Below are 26,073 nucleotides of genomic sequence, written 5' to 3'. Positions count from 1 at the left end.
CAACCAATTTCAAGAACACTAATTTCACAATCATGTCAGATTCCACAACTTATCTTTACAGGCCAAACAATGGTGTAATGGGTAACCATTGGTTGAATAAGCAACAAAAAAGTAGTGCTATAAACAATAAATTCAGGGAAAAACAGAACAAACCACTGTTTAGAATATATATATAGAACTATACAAGTAACAAGTTCGGAATAGATTATTCCCACAACTACAGTCTTGAATACTTTTCAACCCTCTCACTCCAACAGAACAAGAAGTTCCTTTCCATGATACCTAAATCTGCATCAACGCAGGCCTACAAAATTTGTAGAAATTCCTATATAATTGCTGCACCAACAAAAAGGGAAAAAACCCATATATACAGAAACAAAACACAGCGGGACATTGCTAGCCACTATAATCAACGAAGTTTGTTTTGAGCAACAGCTTGGCATAACTCGTCCTCGTAAAACAGAACCCGGTTTGAAGCCAAGGATTTGCAGAGAGGTTTAGATATAACAGATGGCACCATGCATCTTGGGGGAAAAGCTGATTCTTGAAAGAGAACTGCAGCAACCTGCCTCATTTCTGAAACTTTGAGACGAGATGGTGGACGAGGACCATGTCTTGGTGCTTTTGGAGTGTGAGGGCTTGGCAATGAAAACCCTTTGCCATCTCCCTTGCTGTAGATCATTGTTTTGATCAGATCAATAAGACAAGGAAAAATTGCAAAAAAGATGCTTTCAAGAATACGATTATTTTTTCAAAAGTTTCAATATTACAATTTTTCTTTCAAAAGTTGCAATATTATCCTTAATCCTTTATACCAGTTTCAGAAATAACACTGTAATCAAAATCCAATAGAATGTTCAAGAAAGATTGGAACTTGAATATGAGCGAGAGTGACTTGGAAAGAAAGTTTGGAACACAAACACAGCCACACATGCTCCGGGGCCAATTTTTGTCCAAAGTTCTAACATGTTTGGAACACTGTTACTCCTTTTCTAAACAAGTAATAGTGAGATATTATTTTTAACTTAGCTCTAACATAAAGATGCCAAACAAACGAAAGGTTTAAATCAATACTAACTTTACGAAGGGCCAGTGTTCAGTAGGTCGAGGGGTGGTTATCCTCAACATCTCCTGCCTGGACCGATCTGGAGTTGTGTAATTGAAGTGGAATTGCCTTGCCAGCAAAACCTGTTAAAAACAAAGATGGTCAACATCCAAAATTTGTGGTACATTTGAAGCAGACAGATAAAAGACTTACAGCCTTTCTGATTCGTTGAGAGACATGAAAAACGGCCCTCAGTTGGTCGTGGTGTAAATGGCAAAGTATTTTCACCTTGAAGTTACAAATGGAAAACATTAGAACATCGGCAGCCAAACAACGCAGAAAATTAATATCCTATACTACAAAATACCATTACATGTAAGATCACGTTCAAAGAGTACAGACACTGATCCAACAGCAAGTATCCAGATTAGATCAACATGAGTGCATCAAACTTCTATGCCGTGAAACATGCCCTTAAATTTTAAAAACTTGGGTTTTTTAGGTTTATGATTAAGAAAAATACAGCTGAGTTCTAGCTAAAATTGCTGAATACCACATGCATAAGCACAAAGGTTTAGGCCATTTTACTAAAAGTAGATAAAATCCAAAGCTCCACATGTTGGGAACTCAAAAGAAGAAAAAAGAAAAGTAGGTGACGTATACTCCTTAATAATACCCTCACGGAGTGAAAAGGCTCACAAGAAAGTTTCATCTACTCATTAAGACAAGAAACAACTGCTTGACACTAGAATGAAGAAAAAAAACCACCGAAAACTCCACCATCAAGTAACTGAGAAAGTAATTCATAACTGACAGCTCAAATAACAGGCTATCTTGAGGATCTCTATAAGTTCTCCTCCCATAGATAAAAAACAATGGAACCTAAAGGAAGATCCATACAACTTGAAAAGAAATAGAAAATATTCGATTTTATGCATTTGAGGTAACTTTATGCTAAAAAAAGAGGGGATTCTTCTAGGAAACAGAAAAGAAAGAGATGTATAATAATCACAATACCAATAGATCCATAGGTAGAGATTCCAGCCGTGACTCTGATTCACAGTCTTCAACCCGAGGGGTTTTTGGAGTACCAATATGGTTTATATGCATCACCAATTTCACAGGTGACAACATCAAAGGACTTCTATCAGAAACCTTATCCTCAAGCACTACATTCCTCTTCGTCTTCCCAGCATCCAACACAGCCACCCTCTTCCTCCCAAGATCAGTACAAGATTTAGCAACCGAACCCTTGCTACACCTGAGCTTCGCCAAAGCACCCGGCTTCAAATACTTCCCACCAGAACCCTTCGACCTCCTTCTCCGCTTCAATTTCTTTGGCTCCCTATCATTCGTAAACACCTTCCCCATCCCTTCCTCGATTTCCCCAATTTACAGCAACCACAAACAAACGCCTTTTTTCTACTCCTCCAATAAACCCTCAACATCAATAATTAAACCCAACCCATCAACATAACCTGCCATATAAAATTCAAAACACTTCCCATTTCATTAACCACCGAAGAAACTTAAAACCCCAAGAAACAACTTCTTGAACATTCAAAAAAGAAAAAAGAAAAAACCCACCTCAAAAACAGTTTTTAAAAAATACAACCCAAATCCCCTCAAGACGAGCAAGTGATTACAAATCGAAAACACACAAGAAACGGAGCAAGAATCGAAATGGGGAACAAAATCAAAACAGAGAAAACGAAAATGAATTAAATCAAAACAAAACAAAACCTCGGAATCGAGAGAGTTCAGGATAAATTCCTCGAAATGCGCAGAACGAGAACGAGTTAGAGAGAGAGAGAGAGAGAGGAAGGGAGGGAAAATAGGGACGAGAAGTGAAAGAGGGGCTAGGGTTTCATCTTTATTTGAATTTCACGAAACTGCCCGCCAAAAAATTCATCTTTTTTATTTTCTTTTTTTTTTTTATGCTAAGCCAAAGGTTTTGGAAGAGAACAAGAAAACTGCAGGACACGTGTGGAGTACCTATTGGGTTAAGGCTATACGACGTGTAAGAGTGGGCCATAGGAAATGGCGGTAATTACGTTATTTATATATAGAAAGTAATATAATTTTTCTCTTTTTATTTTTAAAAATTAGGTGAGGGGGGGAAAACCAAAATATACTTTATGCATTTTGGAGGGAAATTAACATTTAACATAAAGTTTTTTCTCTTCTCATTCAATGCTTTATTTCATCTTTTTTATTTCATCCATTTAATTAATATAAATGCTACTTCCCTTGCTTCATAATTCAATAATAGAATTTTACAATTAATTTAGTCTCATTTTCCAAAAGAAAAAAAAAATGTTAAAGGATTGAGTGGACACAAGGTACCCTTACGTGGGAGTTGTGGGCAACAAAAAATGCAAGGGTAAAATAGTAAAAATGGGGGGCAGATATAGGAAGCGGGGGGGAAATGGATGTGATATTAATATGTGGTGTAAAGTACAAATAAACCCATTCATGCCGCGTGAATCACTCGTGACTTGGAGCCTTCTTTTTGGCTAACCTCAAGGGTATTTCCGTCCATATTAGTTTTACTCAATTAACATGAAGTTAATAAATAAATGTTGAAAAGTGTAATTAAAAAAAGCATATAACAAATTTAAAAACTTAAATTGTGAGTAGTATAGTGTAGATTATTTAAATAGAAAGTAGTACAAAAATAGAAAAATAAAATTATGTGGAATGGTGGAGAAAAAAGAAAAATAAATAATAGAGCATTGGATTCCAATTTGAAATGAAGGTAATGTTTGTTTGGTTGCAACAAATACATTTTAATAATTTCTTCTGAATAAAAGTCAAATCCATTCAAACACATATGTATCCAACTTTAATAATGTGTGTGTATCTATATAATATATATATATATATATATATATATATATATATATATTCACTTGCACGTGTGTGCTTCTTCTACTCCTCACGTGTTGCCACGCCCTTAGGATCATGTGTCACGTGATCTTCTTTTTCAAAAAAAACTGATTTTTAATTGTTTATTCACTTTTGAAATTTCCAAGCTTGATTTGTGTATGGAATCGTATGTTGTAAGAGTTAAGAGATTTGTTTAGTGTTTTTAGAAAAGTTTAGTTGCTAACTTATTGTTTATTCATGTGAATTGTGTTATTGTTTTTATGTGAACTCATGTGTTAGTTGTAGGTTTGGTTTCAAGCTAAAACCGCACCGAATTGCAAAATGCAAAAAATATCTTATGTGAAATCGAATCAAACCAAACTGTATCTACAGTTCGGTTTAGATCCCAGATAATCTAAGCTCACTGAAGCATGAAATTCGATAAAAATTGTCTTTCTAATTTAAACCCTGGACAATTCGAGCCACCAAAGTATCGAGTTATATAAAAGTTCATTTTATATTTTAAATATCAGTAGATTACAAGTTAACATGATTAACTGAGTTTTTGAAACCTTTATGAACATTTATTTATTGTTTATAAAATGAAGCGGTTCAGGTTAGTTTTATAATCGGTTCAAAATATTAAATAGAATCAAACCACATAAAAAGTGGTTTCAACACAACACATATCGCATGCAATCAGTTTCGATTTAACTTGGTTCAGTTTAACATCCCTATCACGCATTATCATACTAAGAAAAAAATGATTGGTACATTCACTTTGCACTTATCTTCGCGTAATTCATCTAAGTGCACATTCACATGTTTCAGTGTGACTGCTTATGTGTATATATAAGTACAGGTTGTGAAATTGTTGAAATACAATCTCAATACTATGGTTTGAAAAAGCAATCTTATTCATTTACATCAAACTAAGTGTAACTCAATTGGTATTATAAATGTATCGGTAATACTCAAATACGTTGTTTACCATCAATTGTACTTAACAAAAAAAAAAAAGAAAAAAGTAACCCACTTATAAGGTTTCTTAAATTAACAGCATAGGCAACTCTAAGTTTAGAGTGATGCATACCAATAATTTAGAGGTAAAAATCGATTCATTATCGCTACCTAGAAACAATGGGCTTCTTACTGGGCCACTACCGAATAAGCCCAATAATAATGTAAATTTGTATCTTTGGGCTGGATGGTAAAGGTCCGGCCCATTAGTAGAAGCTTTTGTAGTTGTACGATATTGCTGTTAGATTCACTTTCGCACTTTCTACAAGGTTCGATGCCATACATTTCCTCAAAGCTTCAGATTGGCTGCGTAGGAGGAGGATTTTCTTCTTTTTCTTCTCATTTATCTTCTTCGATTAGAGAGAGCCTACCTCACACCACATTTTCTTGAAAAATACCAAATCCCAAGAGGTGCAAGGTTGAATCCTCTATCTGAAACTCTATTGGAGTAGTGAGATCCATTTAATCTACTGCATCGAATGCCCCAAGTTCTTTCTTTTTCTTTTGCCTTTTGTTCTATAAGGGAGAAAAGAATTGGACCCACTGTTTTTAAAGTTCAAGCTAGGAAAGTTATTTATGATTGACTCATTGTCTATACCTTTTTTTTTAAAAAAAAAATATTATCTTTTAGTCTAAAGGGACAATTTTTGAGATTTTGTCGATTGAAAAACGAGCTAGCATCGAGACAACAGGGAACTACTTTCGGGTAGTAAGAAAATGTCTTGAGACCCAAAGGAAACTCTCACTCATAATCGGAAGCATGCACTATAACGTAGGGCGTCTTAGAATTCGAAGTAGAAGAAGGATACGTCATGCCAAACTCCAATCCAAACTAAGCAGAGGGAAGAATGATTTTCAGTCAACTCTTCAAAAGTACTATTGGGCGAGCAAAAATATAATCTCAAAGTTTAAAGTAAACACATTTATTGCACAAATTGAGCCATTTGATCTAAATCCATCCAAAAAGTAGTTAAAAGCATTTATAATTAGGTAAGCACAAGTTTTGTTTCAAACTCTGTTGAACTACGGTTCCTAGACTGGAGATCTCCAATCTAGTTAGATCGAGGGCATGCAACGACGACGACCTAACCTTACAACACCATAATTTTTCTCTCATTATCTCGGTCAACTGTACATAAAAGACTAGATAAATACTCTCTTTTAAACTTTAACTGACTTATTGGATAGGTCCTACAAAAACGCGCTAAAACTATATCAAACATTTGACCCTCTACAATTTAAAATAAACTAATCACAACATATCATTCCGTTTATAATATAAAACAATGACTTGAACTTAACTTACACAATGTATTAATATATATAGATCAAAAGTTAGGAATGATAGAATATAATATAATATAAGAAAAGATTCTTAAGTTGAGTCATTTTTTTTTGTTTGTTATTGTTGGTGTTTGCATGAAGAAGTAGCTAAGCTAATAGCTCCACTTTGCAGCTTACACAAATGTGTGTTTTGTTAAGTAAAACCATTAGTCTTTTTGCAACTTTTTCAGTGGAAAAGCTAAGTCATAGATGTTTGAACCAAACTTCCCCACTCACACATTTCATTTTATCAAATATATTTGTTCATTATTCTTAGTGGAAATCACAGTCATACCCACCATTTTTAATTTCATTGACTCCCCTTTTCAAACTTTTTTATTGTTCTTTTTGTCTTAACAAGGGCACTTGATAAATTAATTAATATAATTGGTGAAATTTTATAGAAGAAATGTTTTAGATATAAGATAAAAATAAAATCTTTGAAAAACAAACTTTAGTATCTTACACCTTTTACCAAAATGATACCAAAATGATCATCCATGGTTTTATAATTAATGAAACTTTAGTATATTACAATGGCACTTGGCTATTGACATCATTTAGAACTACAATGACCTGTAATGAATCTATGAATATTGTTATGTATATATATATACCTTTTAGTTGCACATAAGAGATAGTGATGGGAATGTTCTAAAAGGGAAGAAATATATATATATATATATAAGGAGATAGTGATGGGATGTATATATGAACAAATATAAATTGGATAGGTGACAATAATTCTGCTGGTTCTTTTCAAAGAAAGAGAGATTTTTGTTGTGAGATTAATTAGAATACATATATGTATATATATAATAAAGATATAAGAAAATCAAACTACGCCCTATTTTATCTTGCAAAAACAACCAAAAATAGCAAGTTTAAAAGTCGATAATCCTATAATTATCGTCAAATATCACTAATTTTATCATTTTTTTAAATATTTTTGTCATTTGATGCAATTTTCATAAATTAAACCATTGGTGTGATTTATCTGCCAAGACATCAAATATCAAAATGTAAAAAATCTCTATAATTCATATATATATATAACATATGAATTTTTTTTATAAAGAGTAGATCTTACAAAATATTTACAATTTATAGTAAATTTTATCATGATAACGTAGTGATGGTAAATATTTTAATTTATTTTGTTATTTTTAAAAACATCTATTTTATATATATAATTGATGCAAAATTATGATAAATAAATAAAATTGATAAGGAGTGGTTTAATAAATAATAAATAATGTTTTGGTGTTAAAAATAATAAAGAGAGAGGAATTATAAATTTTAGGGTTAGTTGAAGAAAAAACCAAAAGTTGACAGGTAGAGTTTAGTTGCAATAAATGAATAAAAGGTCACGGGGGGAAGTGAAGGGAAGGGAAGGGAAGGGAACTAAAGAAAAAGGGTCACATTCGGTTGTGTCTCTCAATCCTCTTTTGGTTTCCATCCATCCATGTGAGTTCTGATTTTGACATTTCTCTTTTTTTTTTTCTTCTTCTTCTTTTCAAATAGTTGTATGTATTTATCATTGTTATTTTAATTTGTATGAAATGATCTTAAGAAGAAGAGTTGAAAATGTTAGGAGTGGATTGTAAGAATGGAATAAAATCAAAAGGCACATGATGAGCCCCATATCCAAACACCACATCCTATCCCTATCCTAAAATTAAGCCTTTCTTTTTTCCCCATTGCATTATTTCCAACACCAATCAAATATATTATCCAAACCCAAAACTAAAATGAAAGCAACCCAATTACTTCATATCAATTTCTTTGAACCACAATAATCATTTCATTTATAGGAAAAGCAAAGTCTATTGACTATAATTGACAAGATGTAAATATTACTATTACATTTTTTTTGGTAAAGTATTCTTTCTTCTTTTTGACAAACCACTTTATTAAAGTGACTTAATCATATGCTTGATTTGGGGGAAAACAAAAAAACTCAACCCACTTCACATCAATTGAATATTAGCATAGATCCAACCCTCTAATGTATTGATATTAAAAGAACATACCCATAAGAGAATGAAACTTGTAGTTTACAATAATATATACTTTCAAAGTGTGACTAACATGTTTTACGTTGCCTCAAAAATTGTAATATTAGTTAAATTCAAGTGAAATTAAATACGTAATTTAAATATGTTTGGTGATTCAATGAAGATAGTTCATAGATTAAATACGTGACTCGTATTAAACTTACTGACATTGCTTTGTTAACAATCGATGGTCTCATCGATTAACTTATCTTACAAAATAGGAATGTTTTGTTCATTTGGGTTTGAATGATTTTTATTAAATTTCAATTTAATCGTGGTAATATAGTTGAACTGTTCAAGTTATAACTAAATTGTTCAGATAAAATTTTGTTTCTCCCTACTTAACCCTAGAATTTAATAAGGCCAAATTAATTATATTTAACAATATGGAAAATTGCGGAGAGAGTAGATATTGTACGTGTAATGACCTAGGCTTGTAAAATTTCTCGATTGAATTCTTATAATTAAGTCATCGTAAAAGAAGGTACATATAATCAGTATACAAAGAAACTTTTGTTTTATTATTAGCAATCATACTTTTTATATCTTTGCACGAGCTATCAGTTCAAAACGATAATCCAATCGAGGTCATGTTTACTCCAAATAAAGCACAAACGATCGATGGTAATTTAAAAAGTGGTTTGTCGTCATATGATTTCATTTACCATTGTTTACTCGTGTTCCATAATCGTAGTGAACTGTGCGGCAATCTGTCTCCAAATTTATAACAAAAACACACAATCTAATTGAATAACTGAAAATGTTATTGATCAACTTCATTACGATTGAAAGCTACATTAGACCCATTACCTTCACCTTTGTCGTTACAGATAACGTTTGGAATTTATATTCATTTAACAAATTACACGCATTTTCATTTCAAACATGCGACCCAACATCGTAAATCGAGAAAGATAGAGGTAAGATTTGAACTTATGCATGGCTGAAAAGTGAGGTGGTATAGGAGGGGAAGATGGTGAGCATGTGATGCATGCGCCATTAGTGGGGCGAGCGAGTGGTTCGTTTGGTTGGGCTGCCTAATCATCAATCATCATAAACAAAAAGGCATAAACGAATGTCCCATTAACAATAACAACTCATTAACCCCTAATTATTCTCCATCACAATATGCTTCTTGCAGTCTACCCCTCATAATAATAATAATATATATATACATGTATTAATTATTAATTATTAATTATATTAATCATTAACTTTTTAATTATAAGTTCAATGTTTTGGTCGAGTGTGTATATATAAACTAGTTAAACTATACATAATTAAAAAGGGTATTTAAGTAAATTGCAAAAGCTACTCATAAAATACGACAGTATTAAGTCCTCAAAATTATCTCACTTCTCGAACTTATACAGTCGGGTTAGATTTTTATAATAATTGAAAATTTGAGGGTCTGAAATTTTAACACTTTTAGAAGTCTAGACCGATAAAAGTTTAAGGGTTTATTTGGCCCTTAAAACTTCTAAAAATGTTAAAATTGGATCATTAAACTTTACGTAAAAATTGGACCAACAAATGATACAAACTGAAATCGAAACTCATATAATCAGTATAACTTGTACAACAATGTGAGTTTGATGGTCTAATTTTAAAATTTAGATAAATTTGATGACTTAATTTTTATATTTGAAAGTTGAAGAGCATGGTTATTTAAAATTTCCAATTTTCTAAAAAATTATTTGGATGAATGTTAGTATTTTTTTTTTAAAGGAAAACTGCGAGAGATGATAAAAATATTTTGAAAAAAAACGTATGAGATCTATTTTTTACATATTGAAAAGTAATTAGTGATATCAAACAACTATCAGATAATTATCGGCTTTTAAATTTGTTACTTTTGCTATTTAAAAAAGTTAATGACAAAGACCTTATTAGCTACTTTTGCATGCGTTTTTTTAATACAAATATTAACATTCAATACTATAAATATAATTTTGGGACAAATAGCTCACTCACATGACAATCAAGTGGGTAGTAGCCGTTTTGATTAATAATACATAGTGAAGTCTTTTATAATTTGATATGTAAGGATTGAGATTTGTGAGATTTTAGTAAATTAGATAAACTTAGATTTGAGTTTAAAGAAGGGGATTAGGAGTAATGTTTTAATTAAGAAATAAATTAGGTAATTAAGTATATTAAGAAGCCAACCCCTATTGCTATTTCATGAGTGGGTTTACTTTTAACCCTAAGTTTAGTAAGTAATTAAGAGGTCCACTTCCAGCCTGTAAATAAATAAATAAAATTTAATTAAACACACCATTTATTGAAGAAGAAGAAGGAGAAGGGTAAAATCGTAAACTGAAATTCACATGGAGGCCACTCCACTGCACTTCCCCTTTCTTCTTCCTTTGTCTGTAATGGCGTAAAGACTTCTCACTCTGCTGCTACAACCACACCTCACACACCCTTTTTTCTTTTCTTCTCTCTCTCTCTCCTCCGACAAATTACACCGAAACTGAAAAAGAGGACTAAACTCAAACAAACAGATGATGATTTTCTGAATTTTACACATGGAACGCGAAGTTGGAATGAGAAGAAACACAATACAATTTTCCCGCAAAGCAATGCATCACCTGTGACTTCTGACTTGTCACCATTCCTCTTTTCTCTCTGGTAATTATTCGTCCATTTTTTTCTCTTTATGTATTTCTCCATTTTTTTTAAATTTTTTTTTTTTAGAATTCTGATATTTGCTGTGGGAGTGTGTGAGGTCATGTCGTTGTAATGGCGGAGGTCTGATAATTTATTGCTGTTTTTTGAGAATTCTAATGCATTTTGAATTTTGTTATTATTTTTTTTCTTTTGGGTTTATTTGTTTCGTTGAAAAGGTGAGTCGATGAATGGAAATGGAATATACTAAAGAGTAAAGTGTAAAGTGTAAATTGTAAAGAAGAGTTCGTGTTCTGGTTTTTAGTATTGATGTTTTTGTGGATTTTTTTCTTTACCTGATTTGTATGTTTTTTTTTTTTCCTTTGATTCTGTTGTAGCCGACATGCATTCTGGTGAGTTTGAGGCGCCGACGTTGGAGATCTTGTTCTTGATCTTCTGATTTGGCTTTGTATTGTTACCGATTGGGTTCTTTCTTTGGATTTTGAAGATTTGTTGCTGCGTCGAATGTCTTGGTTAATGTCAGCTTCTTGAGGAACTACTTCGTTGTTGTGATCGGTGGTGGTGTTTCAGATTTCGAGCTTGGCTGATTTTTATGGAGTGAGTTGGAGATTATCCGGGGACTTGGATTTTGAGCTTTTGAGTGTTGGGGAGTAGAAGGTTGATTGAGAGTTTTGAGAAGGAATTATGTCTTCGTGGGAAACGCTTGGGGAGATTGCAAATGTGGCCCAGCTTACGGGCATTGATGCTGTTCGTTTGATTTCTATGATAGTGAAATCGGCGAGCACTGCACGAATGCACAAAAAGAACTGCAGGCAATTTGCTCAGCACTTGAAGTTGATTGGAAACCTGTTGGAGCAGCTTAAGATCTCGGAGCTTAAGAGGTATCCTGAGACTCGGGAGCCTCTGGAGCAGCTTGAAGAAGCTTTAAGAAGGTCGTATATTTTAGTTAACAGCTGCCAGGATCGCAGCTATCTCTATCTGCTTGCTATGGGGTGGAACATTGTTTACCAATTCAGAAAGGCCCAGAATGAAATTGACCGATATCTGCGCCTTGTTCCTCTGATTACACTCGTTGATAATGCTCGAGTCAGGGTATGTATTTGATTCTGTTTTTTTTTCTTTTTCCAAGTGTTATTATTTATTTGTTTATTTAAACAATAGGATCTTCAAAGATGCGTTTTCCTCATGCATGTTGACTTTCTCGTTTTTTCATCTGCTCTCGATAAAGGGTATTTCCTTCATTAACAAGAGGGGGAACTTGAAAAGATCACAGCTTAAAATAATAAAAATGGAAATAACTGCTAGGCGGTTGGTGAGCTTTGGAAAATGAAACTTATCATTGATGGATAACCATAGGAAAATCTAGTGCTGCTGTACACATATCATTTGAATTTGAATAGTTCATCTAACTTACCGCCTACAGATGCTTCTTTGAAATTTCTTGACTTATTTGATAACGTAATCTGATTAACTTCAAATTCTCAGGAGAGACTGGAAGACATTGAGAAGGATCAGCGTGAATATACTTTAGATGACGATGACAAAAGGATTCATGAAGTAATTCTGAACCCAGAACCTTCAAAAGATGAGGCAATGGTGTTGAAGAAATCCCTTTCTTGTTCTTATCCGAACTTGCCGTTTAACAAAGCTCTACAAAAGGAAAATGAAAAGCTTCAGCTAGAACTACAACGGTCTCAAGCTAATCTGAATGTGGGTGAATGTGAGGTTATTCAACGTTTGATAGATGTTACTGAATCTGTAGCTGCAACTTCTCTTCCTGAGAAGAATTCACCTGAAAAATCCCATAAAGTAGTGGAAAAGACGTATGTAGATGCTAACAATGGAGATTCATCTGATGAACACTTCTATAAGAATACTGATGCTCGGACAACCTCAAGGTCGGCTATTTTCTGTTTTCAGCATCAATAACAGGGTTCTAAGTTAATCGTGAAACTAAGGATCACCATGGAGTTACTCTTGCAATTTTAAATCTAAAACGCAAAGATCCTAAATAGTTTGACTTCGAGTGTTCTATCAAATTTCCAAATTATGAAGATTGTTTTTGAGAACTGTTTTGTTTTTACTAATTGTCCTGCTAACAAAGTTTTCTCTACATAAATAAAGTATTCTTATTATTTATTTAAGAATATTAAACCTTTTTAAAACTACTTCCAAATTGTCTCCAAATCTCTGTATCATAGAATGTACGACCACTTCCGTAGGCTTGTCATATATTATCAAAGTGCATGATTCAATATTGATTTCTTTTCCTTTGTTGCAGAAAAAGTTCTTCCGTATCATCAGGACATGATCTGCTCTCAACTAGGGGTTCTGATCGGTATGGTGAATGGCACACTGACTTACTTGATTGTTGTTCAGAACCTTCTCTGTGTATGTTTTCCTTCTCACTTCTAATTTTCAAAGGTCCATTGAGATTAGATTCTAAAGGCAAAGGGCTTGTTCACTGGGCATAATTTTGCATATTCAATTGGTATTATGCATGACAGAATTGATGAAATTGACATGGACCGAGACTAACAGAAGGATTGCTCTTGAAAATTCTGTTCTCTTTAATTGCAATGTTTCAGTTCAAGTAACACCACTTGTTTTATGTTTCCAGGTCTTAAGACTTTTTTCTATCCTTGTGGGACTTTATCAAGGATTGCAACAGTTGCAACTAGTAGGCATACATGTAAGTTAGCTTTATGTCTTTAGATTTCCATAACAAATTAGAATTAGAAGAAACTGTCCTACACAAATTTAATTATATTCACAACTATGCTTATTGTTTCTGCCTTTTTCTGAATTAATCTATTTTCATTAATCATCAGCACCAGCAGAAGCATGCAATGATTTGATGGCATATACATTGATACTGTCGTGCTGTTGCTATACTTGCTGTGTTAGAAGAAAGCTTCGCAAGATGTTAAACATCACGGTAGTTTCCTTTTTGACATCCAACTTCTAGAAACCCATATATTATTAGGTAGTTTATATTAATTATATTTCCTGAGATTCAACAATTCAGATATGTAGTAATTGAGCTTTGCAAACACATATTTACAAACCAAATAAGCTCGATACTTAAATCATCAACGAACAAGATTATTTGTGCAAATATTATTTTCATAAAGAACTGAATGGGAAAACAAGGACTGTAATCTGTGGCAAATTGGCAGGGAGGTTTTGTTGATGACTTTCTCTCCCATCTTATGTGCTGTTGCTGTGCTCTGGTTCAAGAATGGCGAGAAGTTGAGATACGCGGGGTTTACGGTATGTTCTTCTGCCCTCTCATACAACTCTATTGCATTGCAAAGAAGACACTTGTCTTATTATTAGTGAATTAACTTGATATCATAGGTTAGCTGGAAGTCATGTGCTTGAACTCTTTTAATGTCATTTCTTTCCCACCTCATACTTTATAAGTGGTTTCCTTTTATTTACAATTTACAACATTTTTGGATACCGAAACTTAAGTTGATATATTAAAGCAATCGTGCAGGTCCTGAAAAGACGAAAACAAGCCCTCCACCCTCCCAATACATGGAAACCTAAACGTACAGTCGACGCATATTGAACCATCCACAGTCTTGGAATAATTTCAATTCGTGATAGAGTTATGTAATTGGATACAGGTAAATCTAGTTGGCATGTAACTAGAAGCTTCGATTGGCATGATGCTTTTATATGTTATTACTTACTATACACAACCCTTTGCTTTTTGTATAGTTGGTGTATCATAGATTTGTTTCAAAACCTTTTATAGCGTTTGGAATTGAAGTTTCTTACTCCCATGATTATGCCTTAGTTCATCCCTTCAGATTAGTTTTGGTCATTTCTCCCTCTTATAACTTCAAAACTTGCATTTTTGGAGAGCCATTGTCCATTATATTCTTTTTCTTTTTTCTTTCTAATTCTGACCTTTAGTGAAGTGAATGTGTTGTGCTCAAGTTAACAAATTTGTTTTATTTTAGTGGTTAAATCTTCTAATGTGTTGTGTGTTAACTATAATATTCCAATTTTGTTTCTAAATTTATTTAAAGAATCATACTGAAATTAGACTTTTTTTTTTTGTTGAATAATTAGCATTTCAAAATGACTTTATTTTAAAAAAAAATCTAATTGAAAACATGTAACTTTTGTGTGTGTGTATATATATATTCGATTCAAGTATGAGCACAGGGATTGAAAATTAAAAATTTTCACATTTTGGTCGAGTATATTTCTGTGTGCTAAAATATGCAAAAAAAAAAAAAAAAAAAAAAAAAGTAATAAAAACATAATAAAACACAATTAATATATATAGATATAGAACACAAAATATCAAACAAAATTTATTGAAAATGATCGTTTTTCTGATGAATTTATAGCAGAAGAAAAAATTAAATGTAGTATATAAGGGGAATTGTGAAGTTTTTACTTGAGTTTTGGAAGGTGGACATGCATCAAATTAAAAGTTCAGGATTCTTCAATCACAAAATTTGAAGTTTAAAAATAACATCCATGTGTTTAGACAGTTTTAAAGTTTTTAAATATTTTAAACACAAAATTGAAATTTAATTGAAATGGGAAGAAAATTATTAGGAAACTCTTAAAGTTGGAAGATTTATTAGATCAATATAAAATCCATACCCAATTGTCTAAAATGAAAGGTAGATTGAGTTTATTTTTTATGTATTATATATATTTATAAAATTTCAGATTTTATTAGGAATAGTCATTTGCTATCAAATGTATATATATTGATATCAATTCATTCCTCTTCTTCTATGTATAAAAGAGGAAGTGGATATTGACCGCTGGGCAGCGGCTGCCACGTGACAAAGAATTCTACATACAGTTTTCAACTTTTTCTTCTTCACAAAAGTTACAATCAATCTTCGTTTTTTCTCCATTTCCAAATCCATGTCCTCCTCCAACAAAATCACTCTCAAGAGCTCCGATGGCGACTATTTCCAAGTCGACGATGCCGTTGCCCTCCAATCTCAGACCATCCGCCATATGATCGAAGACAACTGCGCCCATAACGGCATCCCTCTTCCCAACGTCAACAGTAAAATTCTCGCCAAAGTCATCCAGTACTGCCGTAAACACGTTGATGCTTCCTCCGCCGATCCCCTCCCCTCCGAAGACGATCTCAAGACCTGGGATCGTGACTTTGTTAATGTCGATCAGGCTACTCTTTTCGATCTCATTCTGGTACTTCCTTTTTCTTCACTCCTCAGATACAATTGCTTTCAACGTTGGTCTCAAAGGGAAAGTTCTACTGGAAATTGTTTTGTATATTGAAGTTATCCGTTTTCGATCAATGGGTATGGTGTCTCCCATAGATTAATGAAATCTTGTTTCTTGTATAGTATCTTTATATAGTGTTGAATTAATGATAACCATGGTCATGTCTATTGCGAATTCATTTTTCTCTACCCCACCCCCACCGCCATATTCATAAAAAGTGTGAGAAAAATGAAGATCAGGATAATGATCTCTAATGTGATACTATATAAAAAGGAGACAGAAATACGCTGAGACGTAAGAAGAAAACTAGATTTCATTTGTTTGTGAAGATGGGTCATTAATCATTTACATGGCCGAGAATGGGTCTTCTGTAGAAAAAACTTCAAAAAATTTATTATGACAGGTTTAATGCTTTTGCCATTCTCCCTAAGATTGATACTAATGAACGTCTGTCTCCGGCTAATCCTCCACAAGATAGGAGTGCAAAACTAATTGCTAAAAGGACTCCAATCCAAAAGAACGAGAACAGTATCATATTACACGACAGTCTAGTGACCTACTACCAAACAGAAGCATTAAACCTCACCAACTCTCAAACCTCCTCTCTAGACTTCTTCACATCCCTAAGAATTTTACTATTACACTCCAACCAAATACCCCAAAAAATTCCAAAGGAAATTCGTGGATTTACACTCCACAACAAATGATCTAGATCCTCTTGATGCTCATGGCGAGCACCATTGCGGACCCAAGAATTAACTCTCTCGCCAAGCATTAACCTTTTTTTGGAACTTCTGTCTTCCACAGAGATTAGGCGACTCAAAGCCTTGGGAGCACTCGATTGAGCAGGGAAAGTGGATGAAAGGTTAAAATAGGAATGACAAGAAAGCCCCCTAGCAGGGTTAGGGAACCACCTCCTGACATCCTTTCCCCTATGAACAGTAAGACAATCTCAAGGATAAGAAGGAGATCCTTAGGAATTGAATAATGTCTAGGAGATGACAACACCGAGGTGACAGGATTTATTCATTGTCAAATGAAATGATTGTGGCTTAGTTTAACGTTGATAAACTTGATTTGTTGTCCATATGTCAACAGCTATGATTTATCATGCTCTACATTTATGCTGTGTTCTTGTTGCATAGAGTTTCAAGCTGCCTGGGGAATTTTTTTACTATTATTATTGTTGATCATAGTCTTTTCTTGATTTGGCGCCGTGTTAAAATTCTCTCGTTTATTCTACAATGCAGGCTGCAAATTATCTGGACGTCAAGAGCTTGTTAGACCTGACATGTCAGACTGTAGCTGACATGATCAAGGGAAAGAAGCCGGAGGAGATTCGAAAAACCTTCAACATCAAGAACGACTTCACACCAGCGGAAGAGGAGGAAGTTCGCAGGGAGAATCAGTGGGCTTGTGAATGATTTTAAGTCACATACTCAAGGATCTTGATCAATAAGTTCTGTACATGGTAGTGGTACCGTAGTATATAATCACTTCATTTAGTTCTTTTTGTCGCATTCACATTATTTGTGAAATGTTTCTGCTTGAACAACCAAATCATAATTGTATAAAACTTCTTTTTCTTTGATCAAGCACGGGCTTAACAAATTGTCTCAAACCAACACTATGTTAAATTCAATATTAGCCTATGCTTTTAGTTATCCTGTCTTCATATATATTTCAAGCCTTGCGAGGAAAGATAGGGAAGCTACACACTACCTACTGTCGTCGGAGTCGAGGATGGATGAGAAAGAAATTACAAACTATATTTTGAATTACCATACATTCATAAGAAGTATATTAGATTTTGAATCTTTATTCACAGAAGGAAGCTGAACCATGTTGTTGTGGTGGCTACATTGGACTATTCGATGCTCGAGTTTACTAATGTATCTTTAAGATCGGAATTGTAACAAAATACTTCCATCCCATTTCATAAAGTTAAGAAATAGTCAAGGAATGGTAGTAGCTAAGCAAGCTAATTAATTTGATGGTCAAGTTTCCTTGGAATGTTGGTAATTAAAAAGTAGCAAAGATTGGTGATTGATGCCAATGTTAAAGCTTACATTAAATAGACATTAAAACTAAACAATAACATAGACAATGTTGTTAAATCTTGTGTTATATATTCAAATGTGATGATAGAAGATTTTAATATGAGAAAGGTCAAAAGTAACTCTCTTGTTTAGGTAGCAACCGCTTTGTGTATGACTCATTACTATCCTTCTTCTTCACCAATCCAACCACTTCTAACCCACGCAAGAATTGCTCTCTTTTTCTCCTCTAATCTCATCTTCCTTTTCATTAAAAAAAAAAAAAAACATCTCTAGCTAGCTAATGACTTCCAAATCTCTTCATTGATGACAAATAATGATTTTCAACAAGGTCTTCTTCTTCTTCTACAACAACCTCATTGGCTTCCGGAGCCGGCCAAGATTCAAGCAAGCAACCCCGCTTCCCCGCAGTGGCAATTCGAGCCTTCGACCTTTGCCAACTGATGATTGTACTATCTTAGCTCTTTCGAGTCTCGAGAAGGCGTTGGAGGGCGAGACATGTTGCGTGTGCTTGTCAAGTATGGGAAACACAGACAGGGATGGAGATAAGGGTGTTGGCACAAGTGTTCTTCCTTGTTTGCATGAGTTTCATAAGGTATGCGTCGAACGATGGTTCGAAGAGTGTCGTAGAACTTGTCCGATATGTCGATATTCGATGGAAGGAGGAGGTAGTCATGAAGATGAGACTAATCAAATACTCACTGATGAGATGGTGATATGGTTTTCTTCTTTTCACACCTCTGGTTTTTGAGCTGTTTTGATTTGTTAGTTACATCTACTAAAAGCTTTCAAGCTTTTGCAAAAGTGCTTCCTTTGTACAAGGTTAAATCTTCATGATTTTGATTAATGTCATTTGGATGGCTCTAGCTTCACAATATCACTGTTGAGAATATCTTTTTTTCCGTTTAAAAATAAAGTTAGTCTGTAGAAAAGAAGTGGAACCATTCAAATTTATGTCTAATCTCTAATGTTGTGGGAAAAGGGAAAAATTCATAATTAGATAAAGTACCCAACTTTAATTTCTAAAGCAAATTATGCTTTGGATTTTAGTGGCTAATATGAATGGAAGCCATGAAAAAAAGGAAAAAAACCCCTCTAAATTATGCTGCCAGTAAAAGTGTATTACCAACCCCCAAATTTGTTTAAACCCACAAGTTGTTGGGCCTTTGGTAAGACCCACACACATTCTGTCATCATCATGTAGCATCTCATGGTTGATTTCATTCAATGCATTAAATCAATAGTTGTCGATATCGATATGGAATGCAAAAAAAACAGTTGATGAATACAACTCTCAAAGTTTATTATTAACAAACTATGTTGCTTGTATGCATCTTAATTAATTTCATAGAAATACAATCATTCGACTTTATTACATTTGTTGTTAGGACAAATGTAGGGTGAGTGCTACTAATTTGATTGGATTTGGCTAAGTTTATCAGTTTGGTTCTAACCGAATCGAACCAATTAGGAGGTGGGTTAGTTGTTGTTATTTATTTGCAATTACTATGGTGACAAAGGGAATATGATAGGAACTTGCTTTCTCTGCCTATACCTGAGGCTGATAATCACAGCCTATGATTGACATGAAAGTGGCTGTTCATTCATTTTCCTTTTTTCTTTCTCTCTTTCTTTCTCTTTTGAAAATTTGGAATTTAGAATTATATGCCTTTAACCCTACTAAACAACTTAAATTTAAAAGTGACAAGACTAATAAATTATTTTGCCAAAGCATTGGGTTTAATTGCAAGCTTTGTAAGGGAGGGGACAACCCTTTTTCTTTAGACACATGAGAAAGAAAAAAAGTGAGGATAATATAGTAGGACAATAACAAGACACCTAACCCTAAGAGTGACACAAGAACCGTTATATACATATATATATATTGGAGAATGGTGAAAGCTATATTAAGTTTGAGGTTAGAATTGAAATTACCTCAATGTTAAAAAGTTACTAAGATCGTAAGATAAATTTGTTAGCTAAAGATAGAGAGATAAATATTACAAATCCAACAAGTATACTCTAAAATAGTAAAATAATAGATATAATTCCCATAATTTTTCTTTTTGTGGTGGAATATTAGTAAATAATGGAAACAAAGAGGAAGTGTTTGGTTGATCCCAAGATAGAAAATGATAAGAAAACCTCAAAAGAGTTCATTTATATCAGAACTACAATTAGGGTAAGTTCACAAAAGAACACAGCTTGTTCATAAAAGACCCACAAGGTTAATTAAAAAAGAAAAAAAGGACTAAAAAACTTAGTGAAATTTTAACCTTTTTGCTTCATTTTACCCACAAACATCCAAATCTCAAATAGTTGTCAAATCCCAAATTGGTTCCCAGATGAGAAAAATTGAGAGTAAAATCACAACATTTGATCATTTCTTTTCCCTGCAGACATGTGTCTCTCATTCCTTTTCCCACCATGTAAAGTGCTCAATCCAATTCAACTTTACACAATTTTACAGTTATATATACATATATGTACGTATGTATATGTATATGTATATGTATATGTTCTCTCCACCATTTGATTTCTTAAAAGCTTCTGTCCCTCTCTGTGTGTAGTGTGGACCAATTTATATATGTTGTCATTTCTTTGCCAAATTCTTGTGTATTTTGTCTATGTTGACCCCAAATTGGTTGGATGTTAAAATATATTCCTTTATTTTCCCATTGGTCTAACTTTTCATTATTGAGTTTCATTTGTACTATCCATATGACAAATTTGTAAGGAAAAAAGTGAATAACTCCAGATGGGTTGTTGCCATTGTTGGAAAAATCTCATAATATACATATATATATTATTATCACACAAATAAGTAATACAACTTGGGGATACGAGCATATAAACGTTAAAAACTCCAAACTAGAAGATGTATCACGAATGTGAGATTATTACAATCAAATAGAAATGCTCATTTGACTCCAATTACGAAACCTTTCTCTCTAATTATTATAAAACTCACCCATCTAAACCATAGAGCTAAACTCATAAATAACACATAATTGTGTATACAAATTCAAAACATATTTACGTAGAATATATCTATTATTTTGTACAAAATGTTTTCCTTATTCAAGTTTCACTTAATAGTTGTTTGTTATAATTAAGATATACATTATCTTAATCCTTACTCCTCTTTCAAGAGATTATCTAGTAACTAAGTGAGAGTACTTAGATTCACTACATAAACACACAATAATAAGTATGAAAGACTTAAACTTCTAGAAAAAAAATTACTAATTAAGTCTACATCTCTAATCTTTAAGATATAACATATTAATTACAAGGTGTAGATATAACTTGCAAGTCTCATATTTGGATTCCATGTGCAAATTAAACAAGTAAATACACATGTTTAAATTTGTCTTTTTTCCACTAGACTTATCGATAACGGAATTATTAGTACTAATGAATGATCTATTACCTAATAAATCGAGTCGTTTCGATTATCATACAAGATTGTCGTGATCTCTCAACGTTATTTGAAAATTAAAGTCGATTTTCATCCAACACAATCTCTAACCTCAATCCACAAAGTATCCCTAAAACAATTAGTACAAGAGAGAGCAGCAGGACAAACAAAAGAAAGAAACAAAAATCAAGTGTTGATTTGAGGTTACTTTTGGAGAACAAACTCAGGCACTAAATAGGGATAATAGAATGCATATATATATACATATATTTATTTTCAAATCCTTTTATCATATAGTGACATTTGAGGAGTCAGAAAAAGAAGAAGAGCATAGAAGAATATGAGGTGTAAAAATGAAATAATGAAGTGAAAGAAAGGTTATATTTTGAAGTTGTGCAAAGGAAGAAATGTGATAGTGGTTGGATAAGATAAACAAAAGAAAGAAAAAAGGACAATATAACTCATAACACTACAAAAGAAGTAGAAAGTGATGATGGTGGAAATTAGTACAAAATAAAAAAGATGCAAATTTTTTTATGCCCTTTTCCTTTTTTACCAATGAGATTCCCTTCCACACTCCCTATGTGTCCATTGCAATTCCATTTTCAATGGTCCACCCTTTTGTACAATTTTATCCCTTTACATTTTTCTTTTTAATTCAAACCAAAAAAAAAAAAAAAAACCCAATTCCTCATCAAGACTATATTATATATTTCTTTTCATAAACTTAACTTTTTTTATTCTAATTTGACTTTAACTTATGTATGGATGTGATTGTAGAGTTGAGAGGTTTGGTTCTTTAACGTCGTAAAAATAACATGTTTAGATAGTTTTATGTTTGTTTTCTTGTCGTTGAAAACCTTATAAGTTCAAGAAATATTTGGAATAAACTCAAATCAAATTCATTTTTGGAGATTCTTGTCTTCTAGTTTTCAAAAGTTGTTTTTTTTTAATGGTTAGTAGAAAGTTAATAACGAAACATAAAAACTTATGGATGGAAGTACGTAGCATTTATAAGCATAGTTTTAAAATATAGTATAGTTATTTTATTGAATTTTTGTTTGGTTTTGTTTTGTTTGTACCGTCATTTAAGACCTTACGAGGACGAGATATAATTAAGACATACTTGAGATCATTTGATAGCTAGAGTTCCCAAACTACTAAGAACAACAAGAAAAACCTCAACGTACTCCCGAACTTTTTGTTATTTATTCATAAACAAAACTCAAGAAAAGAACTTGATTGTATCCTTAAATAGAAGCTCCAAATCACTTCGAACGTAAGAGAAAAAAAAAACTTCATTTCTCACAACAAAAAAACGTAGAGTTATTGAAGTGATCATCACAATTCAGGGTCAAGATAACAGTTACAACGAATCGAGCTAAAGAAATTAACAGAAACAAGAACAAAAAGAAATCAAACAGAAAAGGACATACACAACTCAAATAAAAAACGTGTCAACGACGAAAATTTGGTTCGGTCCCTTCAATAACAACAAACACTTAAAACAGCAAAGAAATTAAAAAATCTAAAACCCCACCATTCCCTTTTCCTTTGCCTTTTGTTATTTATGTTGATTATGAATTGTGAAAGTATATATCACTAAAATGAATGACACAAGTCAATAAAAATACAATAGCCTTTTTAAGCAGTTTAAGAAAAGTTTTAGTTTAGAGTTTTTCTCTAATTAGAAACAAAAGAATGATTGTGTTGGTAGTAAGGGTTTTCTACTATTTTGGTTAACTTTTAAGGTCAGCAATTGAGATCATACCCTAATTAAGTATGTACATAAATGGATCCAAATCTTTGAAAATGAATATATAAAATAATAACTTAATTAACCATTGAGATAATCATTTATCTTAATCTATATGACACCTAATTAACTAATTAATTATCATTAGATTGATACATGCATGAATCTTTTTTTTTTTTTCAATATTTAATATGCCCTTTTCATAGCTTTGAATTTGATTGGCTTTTTGTTGCTTTTCTTTCCCCTTTTAAATAATCTAAATCAACATCACAACCCACCTTAAACTTAATTTAAATGGTAACATATTCCTTGGAAATATGATAGCTTTTTTGTGAACGTGAGACAGAAAGACTGTCAATTAATTCAAACATAAATACTTCATCGAAAAATTTAATCATTTTATATTTTCATTAGGACTTGATTATAAGTTAGAAGGGTTAATTATTGATAATGAGTAATGTCATATGGTTGTCCAAGAAAAATACAAAAACTTTTGTATAGAAAAAAGGTCAAAGATAGAGAGAAAAAGGAGAGTTGTTGGTTCCATAATCAAAGCAAATTAACTTTTTTTTTTTTTTGTTTTTTTTAGAATCTGCCCTACACAAACACTGATCATCATCATCATCATCATCAGCATCATCAAGTTTAGAATTAGTTCTCTGTTAATTTTTTTTTCTTTTAACCTAAATCACCAAAGTGTTTCCCTTTTCTTTATGCAAACATTTCAGAAAATTCCTTCCTTTTCATCCCCCAACAAAATTAACCCTCAAACAAACCCCTCCTCTTATCGCTAAAACGGCGCCGTTGATGTCCGCTGCAGCCTGTGTTTTCTTGGAACCTGAGCCATCGCCACTGCTTGTAGCTGCACACACAACCGTTTTTCTTTAACCTTCTTTTGTCTATTGTTGGGTTTCTCTCTCTCTCTCTCTCTCTCTCTCTTTTTTCTTTCTTATTTCTAATTTTTCTCTAATTGATCTTTGTAATTTCCTCAAAGAAACCAAAATTTGGTGGAAAGAAAAAGATTTAGTTACCTCTTCCTGTTGTCTCCTAAGTTTTGCATTTTCTTCCTTTAAATTAGACACTTCAAGCTCCAGCTCGTTTGCGTAAGCCTGTGGATAAAATTAAAAAAAAATAAAAAAAAATTGATGTTTAGGGAATTTATTTATCTATTTATTTAATTAAGAAAAGATAAGGAATGGATTAAACCTGTTTTCGTGCACGAGATCGGGCGGCGGATTCGCGATTCTTGATCATGCGTTTCTGCCGGCGATCGCCGGAGTTATCTGAATCAGAGAGCCTTTTTTTGGCGAAGGGTGGTGGGCCGAGGAGTTGATCAAAGGGGCTGTGGAAGGCGGCGGAGAGAGAGGAAGGATCGTGGTGGCGGAAGTGGGCGGCGGCGGTGGCGGTGGCGATGGAGTTGTTATCGGGGAAATGTAATTCCCTTGTGGAATTCAAGGATAAGAGAGTAGGTGGGGGGGCAGGGACGGGGGGGAGAGCGAGGGCGGAGGAGGAGGAGGAGGAGGAGTCGAGTTTGGAAGTGGAAGTAGAAAGGAAGTCTTGGAGGATGATGTGGCGTAAGTTGGCAGCGGAGTGGTGGTGGTGGAGGTGGAGACTGATGGGAGTGGGAGCGGCGGAGGAGAAGTCATGATCGGAGCGGGAGTGGAGAGAAGAGAGACTTATGTCTTTCCAAACTTCTTCCATTTAGAGAACAAAAAAAGAAAGAAATTAGAGATTATTTGTGTAAGAGAAATGGTGCTTTTTAATGGTGGGATTTTTCATTTTCATTTTTTATAATTTTAAAAAACAAAAAACAGAAAAATGCTCTTATATTATAATTAACTATATACATATATATATATATATTATTTAGGCTATTTTTTTTTTAAAAAAAATAAAATTAATTGTATAGAGAGAGTGAGAGAGAGACAGCTGTTGAGGGGAGGGAGTGAAAGTACTTTTGAAAGGTAAGACAAGCAAGTTTGTTTGGTAGAGATAGAGAAAGCACTTAGTACACTTATGTTTTGGAAACATCATATTATTATTATTATTATTGTTGTTGTTTCCTTACCATAATCTCAAATTATGCTTTCATTAATTATCATCTTACCTTCAAATGCCTTCTAATCTCTTACCATCTTATCATATCGCCATTGTTTTAGAATGATTAAGTAGGAAAGAGTCTGATCTTGAAGGTGATATATGTTAATGGGGTTTCAAAGAAATCAAAAAGAGATATTTGGGTTTGAAAAGGGATGCGAAAATGAGGTGAGAAGTGAGAAGTGAGAAGAAACACGTGGACAAAGGGGAGCACCACGTGAGAATATAAATAAATAAAATAGGAGAACAACGGCGTCGTTTAGTATTCTGGCATTCGCATTGGTTGGCAGTGGATACTACATGTCGTACCACACTGCCAACAAACAAATAAATATAAAGAAAAGAAAAGAAGACGACAGTAAACATGAAGGAACGACAGTGGTCCACCACATGTCACCACCACCAAAATTAACCACGTCATTTACTTTCTAATCAAAAACCCTATCTTTCTTTTTCCCTTTCCCTTTTCTTTTTCTTTCTTTTAATTCAAATTAATATTTCATCCTAAATTATATATTTTCAAATATTAATATATATATATACACAAACGGATTTAGTTCATT

At 33.1% G+C, this 26,073-nt stretch overlaps 4 protein-coding genes across 6 annotated transcripts; 2 read left to right on the top strand and 2 right to left on the bottom strand.

The window, feature by feature from the left end:
- Window positions 1–131: 131 nt before the first annotated feature.
- On the bottom strand, window positions 132–2,943 carry LOC101218945 (F-box protein At4g35930). Of its 2 annotated transcripts, none has more exons than XM_004146106.3 (5): window positions 2,789–2,943; window positions 2,063–2,523; window positions 1,259–1,333; window positions 1,079–1,188; window positions 132–671 (listed from the first exon to the last, which is right to left on the bottom strand). In XM_004146106.3, exons 2-5 carry the CDS (start codon window positions 2,414–2,416, stop codon window positions 410–412), a joined length of 801 nt encoding a protein of 266 aa, XP_004146154.1. In that variant the 5' UTR covers window positions 2,417–2,523; window positions 2,789–2,943; the 3' UTR covers window positions 132–409. The 2 variants fall into 2 exon arrangements, with proteins under 2 accessions (XP_004146154.1, XP_031738005.1); XM_031882145.1 differs by lacking the exon at window positions 2,789–2,943 and adding an exon at window positions 2,633–2,780.
- Window positions 2,944–10,609: 7,666 nt separating this feature from the next.
- On the top strand, window positions 10,610–14,850 carry LOC101219187 (protein MID1-COMPLEMENTING ACTIVITY 1). 2 transcript variants are annotated; one of them, XM_004146107.3, is made up of 8 exons: window positions 10,610–10,947; window positions 11,322–12,036; window positions 12,430–12,842; window positions 13,226–13,335; window positions 13,565–13,636; window positions 13,776–13,882; window positions 14,124–14,217; window positions 14,447–14,850. In XM_004146107.3, exons 2-8 carry the CDS (start codon window positions 11,629–11,631, stop codon window positions 14,497–14,499), a joined length of 1,257 nt encoding a protein of 418 aa, XP_004146155.1. In that variant the 5' UTR covers window positions 10,610–10,947; window positions 11,322–11,628; the 3' UTR covers window positions 14,500–14,850. The 2 variants fall into 2 exon arrangements, with proteins under 2 accessions (XP_004146155.1, XP_031738428.1); XM_031882568.1 differs by having other exon boundaries at window positions 14,436–14,850.
- An 843-nt stretch (window positions 14,851–15,693) lies between these two features.
- Window positions 15,694–17,843, top strand: LOC101219424 (SKP1-like protein 1). Its single transcript, XM_004146108.3, has 2 exons — window positions 15,694–16,143; window positions 17,430–17,843. Exons 1-2 carry the CDS (start codon window positions 15,850–15,852, stop codon window positions 17,601–17,603), a joined length of 468 nt encoding a protein of 155 aa, XP_004146156.1. The 5' UTR covers window positions 15,694–15,849; the 3' UTR covers window positions 17,604–17,843.
- Window positions 17,844–23,929: 6,086 nt separating this feature from the next.
- LOC101211607 (protein FD) lies at window positions 23,930–25,185 on the bottom strand. The gene is made up of 3 exons (XM_011654404.2): window positions 24,620–25,185; window positions 24,445–24,522; window positions 23,930–24,275 (listed from the first exon to the last, which is right to left on the bottom strand). The coding sequence occupies exons 1-3, from the start codon at window positions 25,112–25,114 to the stop codon at window positions 24,204–24,206; spliced, it is 645 nt and encodes a 214-aa protein (XP_011652706.2). The 5' UTR covers window positions 25,115–25,185; the 3' UTR covers window positions 23,930–24,203.
- Between the last annotated feature and the right edge of the window lie 888 nt (window positions 25,186–26,073).

This window comes from Cucumis sativus, chromosome 3 (assembly GCF_000004075.3).
Source record: "Cucumis sativus cultivar 9930 chromosome 3, Cucumber_9930_V3, whole genome shotgun sequence".
Classification (NCBI taxonomy): domain Eukaryota; kingdom Viridiplantae; phylum Streptophyta; class Magnoliopsida; order Cucurbitales; family Cucurbitaceae; genus Cucumis; species Cucumis sativus.
This window is presented reverse-complemented; position numbering and strand designations above follow the sequence as displayed.

What these genes read in the sequence shown, in the direction of transcription:
- LOC101218945 (XM_004146106.3), bottom strand. Translation starts at nt 2,416, where the DNA reads ATGGGGAAGGTGTTTACGAATGATAGGGAGCCAAAGAAATTGAAGCGG. An exon ending in CTCTACCTATGGATCTATTG is followed by an intron (nt 1,334 to 2,062) that starts GTATTGTGATTA and finishes TGTAACTTCAAG; the next exon opens with GTGAAAATACTTTGCCATTT. An exon ending in CTCAACGAATCAGAAAGGCT is followed by an intron (nt 1,189 to 1,258) that starts GTAAGTCTTTTA and finishes TGTTTTTAACAG; the next exon opens with GTTTTGCTGGCAAGGCAATT.
- LOC101219187 (XM_031882568.1), top strand. Translation starts at nt 11,629, where the DNA reads ATGTCTTCGTGGGAAACGCTTGGGGAGATTGCAAATGTGGCCCAGCTT. An exon ending in TGCAACTAGTAGGCATACAT is followed by an intron (nt 13,637 to 13,775) that starts GTAAGTTAGCTT and finishes ATTAATCATCAG; the next exon opens with CACCAGCAGAAGCATGCAAT. An exon ending in TGAGATACGCGGGGTTTACG is followed by an intron (nt 14,218 to 14,435) that starts GTATGTTCTTCT and finishes GATATATTAAAG; the next exon opens with CAATCGTGCAGGTCCTGAAA.
- LOC101219424 (XM_004146108.3), top strand. Translation starts at nt 15,850, where the DNA reads ATGTCCTCCTCCAACAAAATCACTCTCAAGAGCTCCGATGGCGACTAT. An exon ending in CTCTTTTCGATCTCATTCTG is followed by an intron (nt 16,144 to 17,429) that starts GTACTTCCTTTT and finishes TCTACAATGCAG; the next exon opens with GCTGCAAATTATCTGGACGT.
- LOC101211607 (XM_011654404.2), bottom strand. Translation starts at nt 25,114, where the DNA reads ATGGAAGAAGTTTGGAAAGACATAAGTCTCTCTTCTCTCCACTCCCGC. An exon ending in GATCTCGTGCACGAAAACAG is followed by an intron (nt 24,523 to 24,619) that starts GTTTAATCCATT and finishes TTTTATCCACAG; the next exon opens with GCTTACGCAAACGAGCTGGA. An exon ending in TTAGGAGACAACAGGAAGAG is followed by an intron (nt 24,276 to 24,444) that starts GTAACTAAATCT and finishes TTGTGTGTGCAG; the next exon opens with CTACAAGCAGTGGCGATGGC.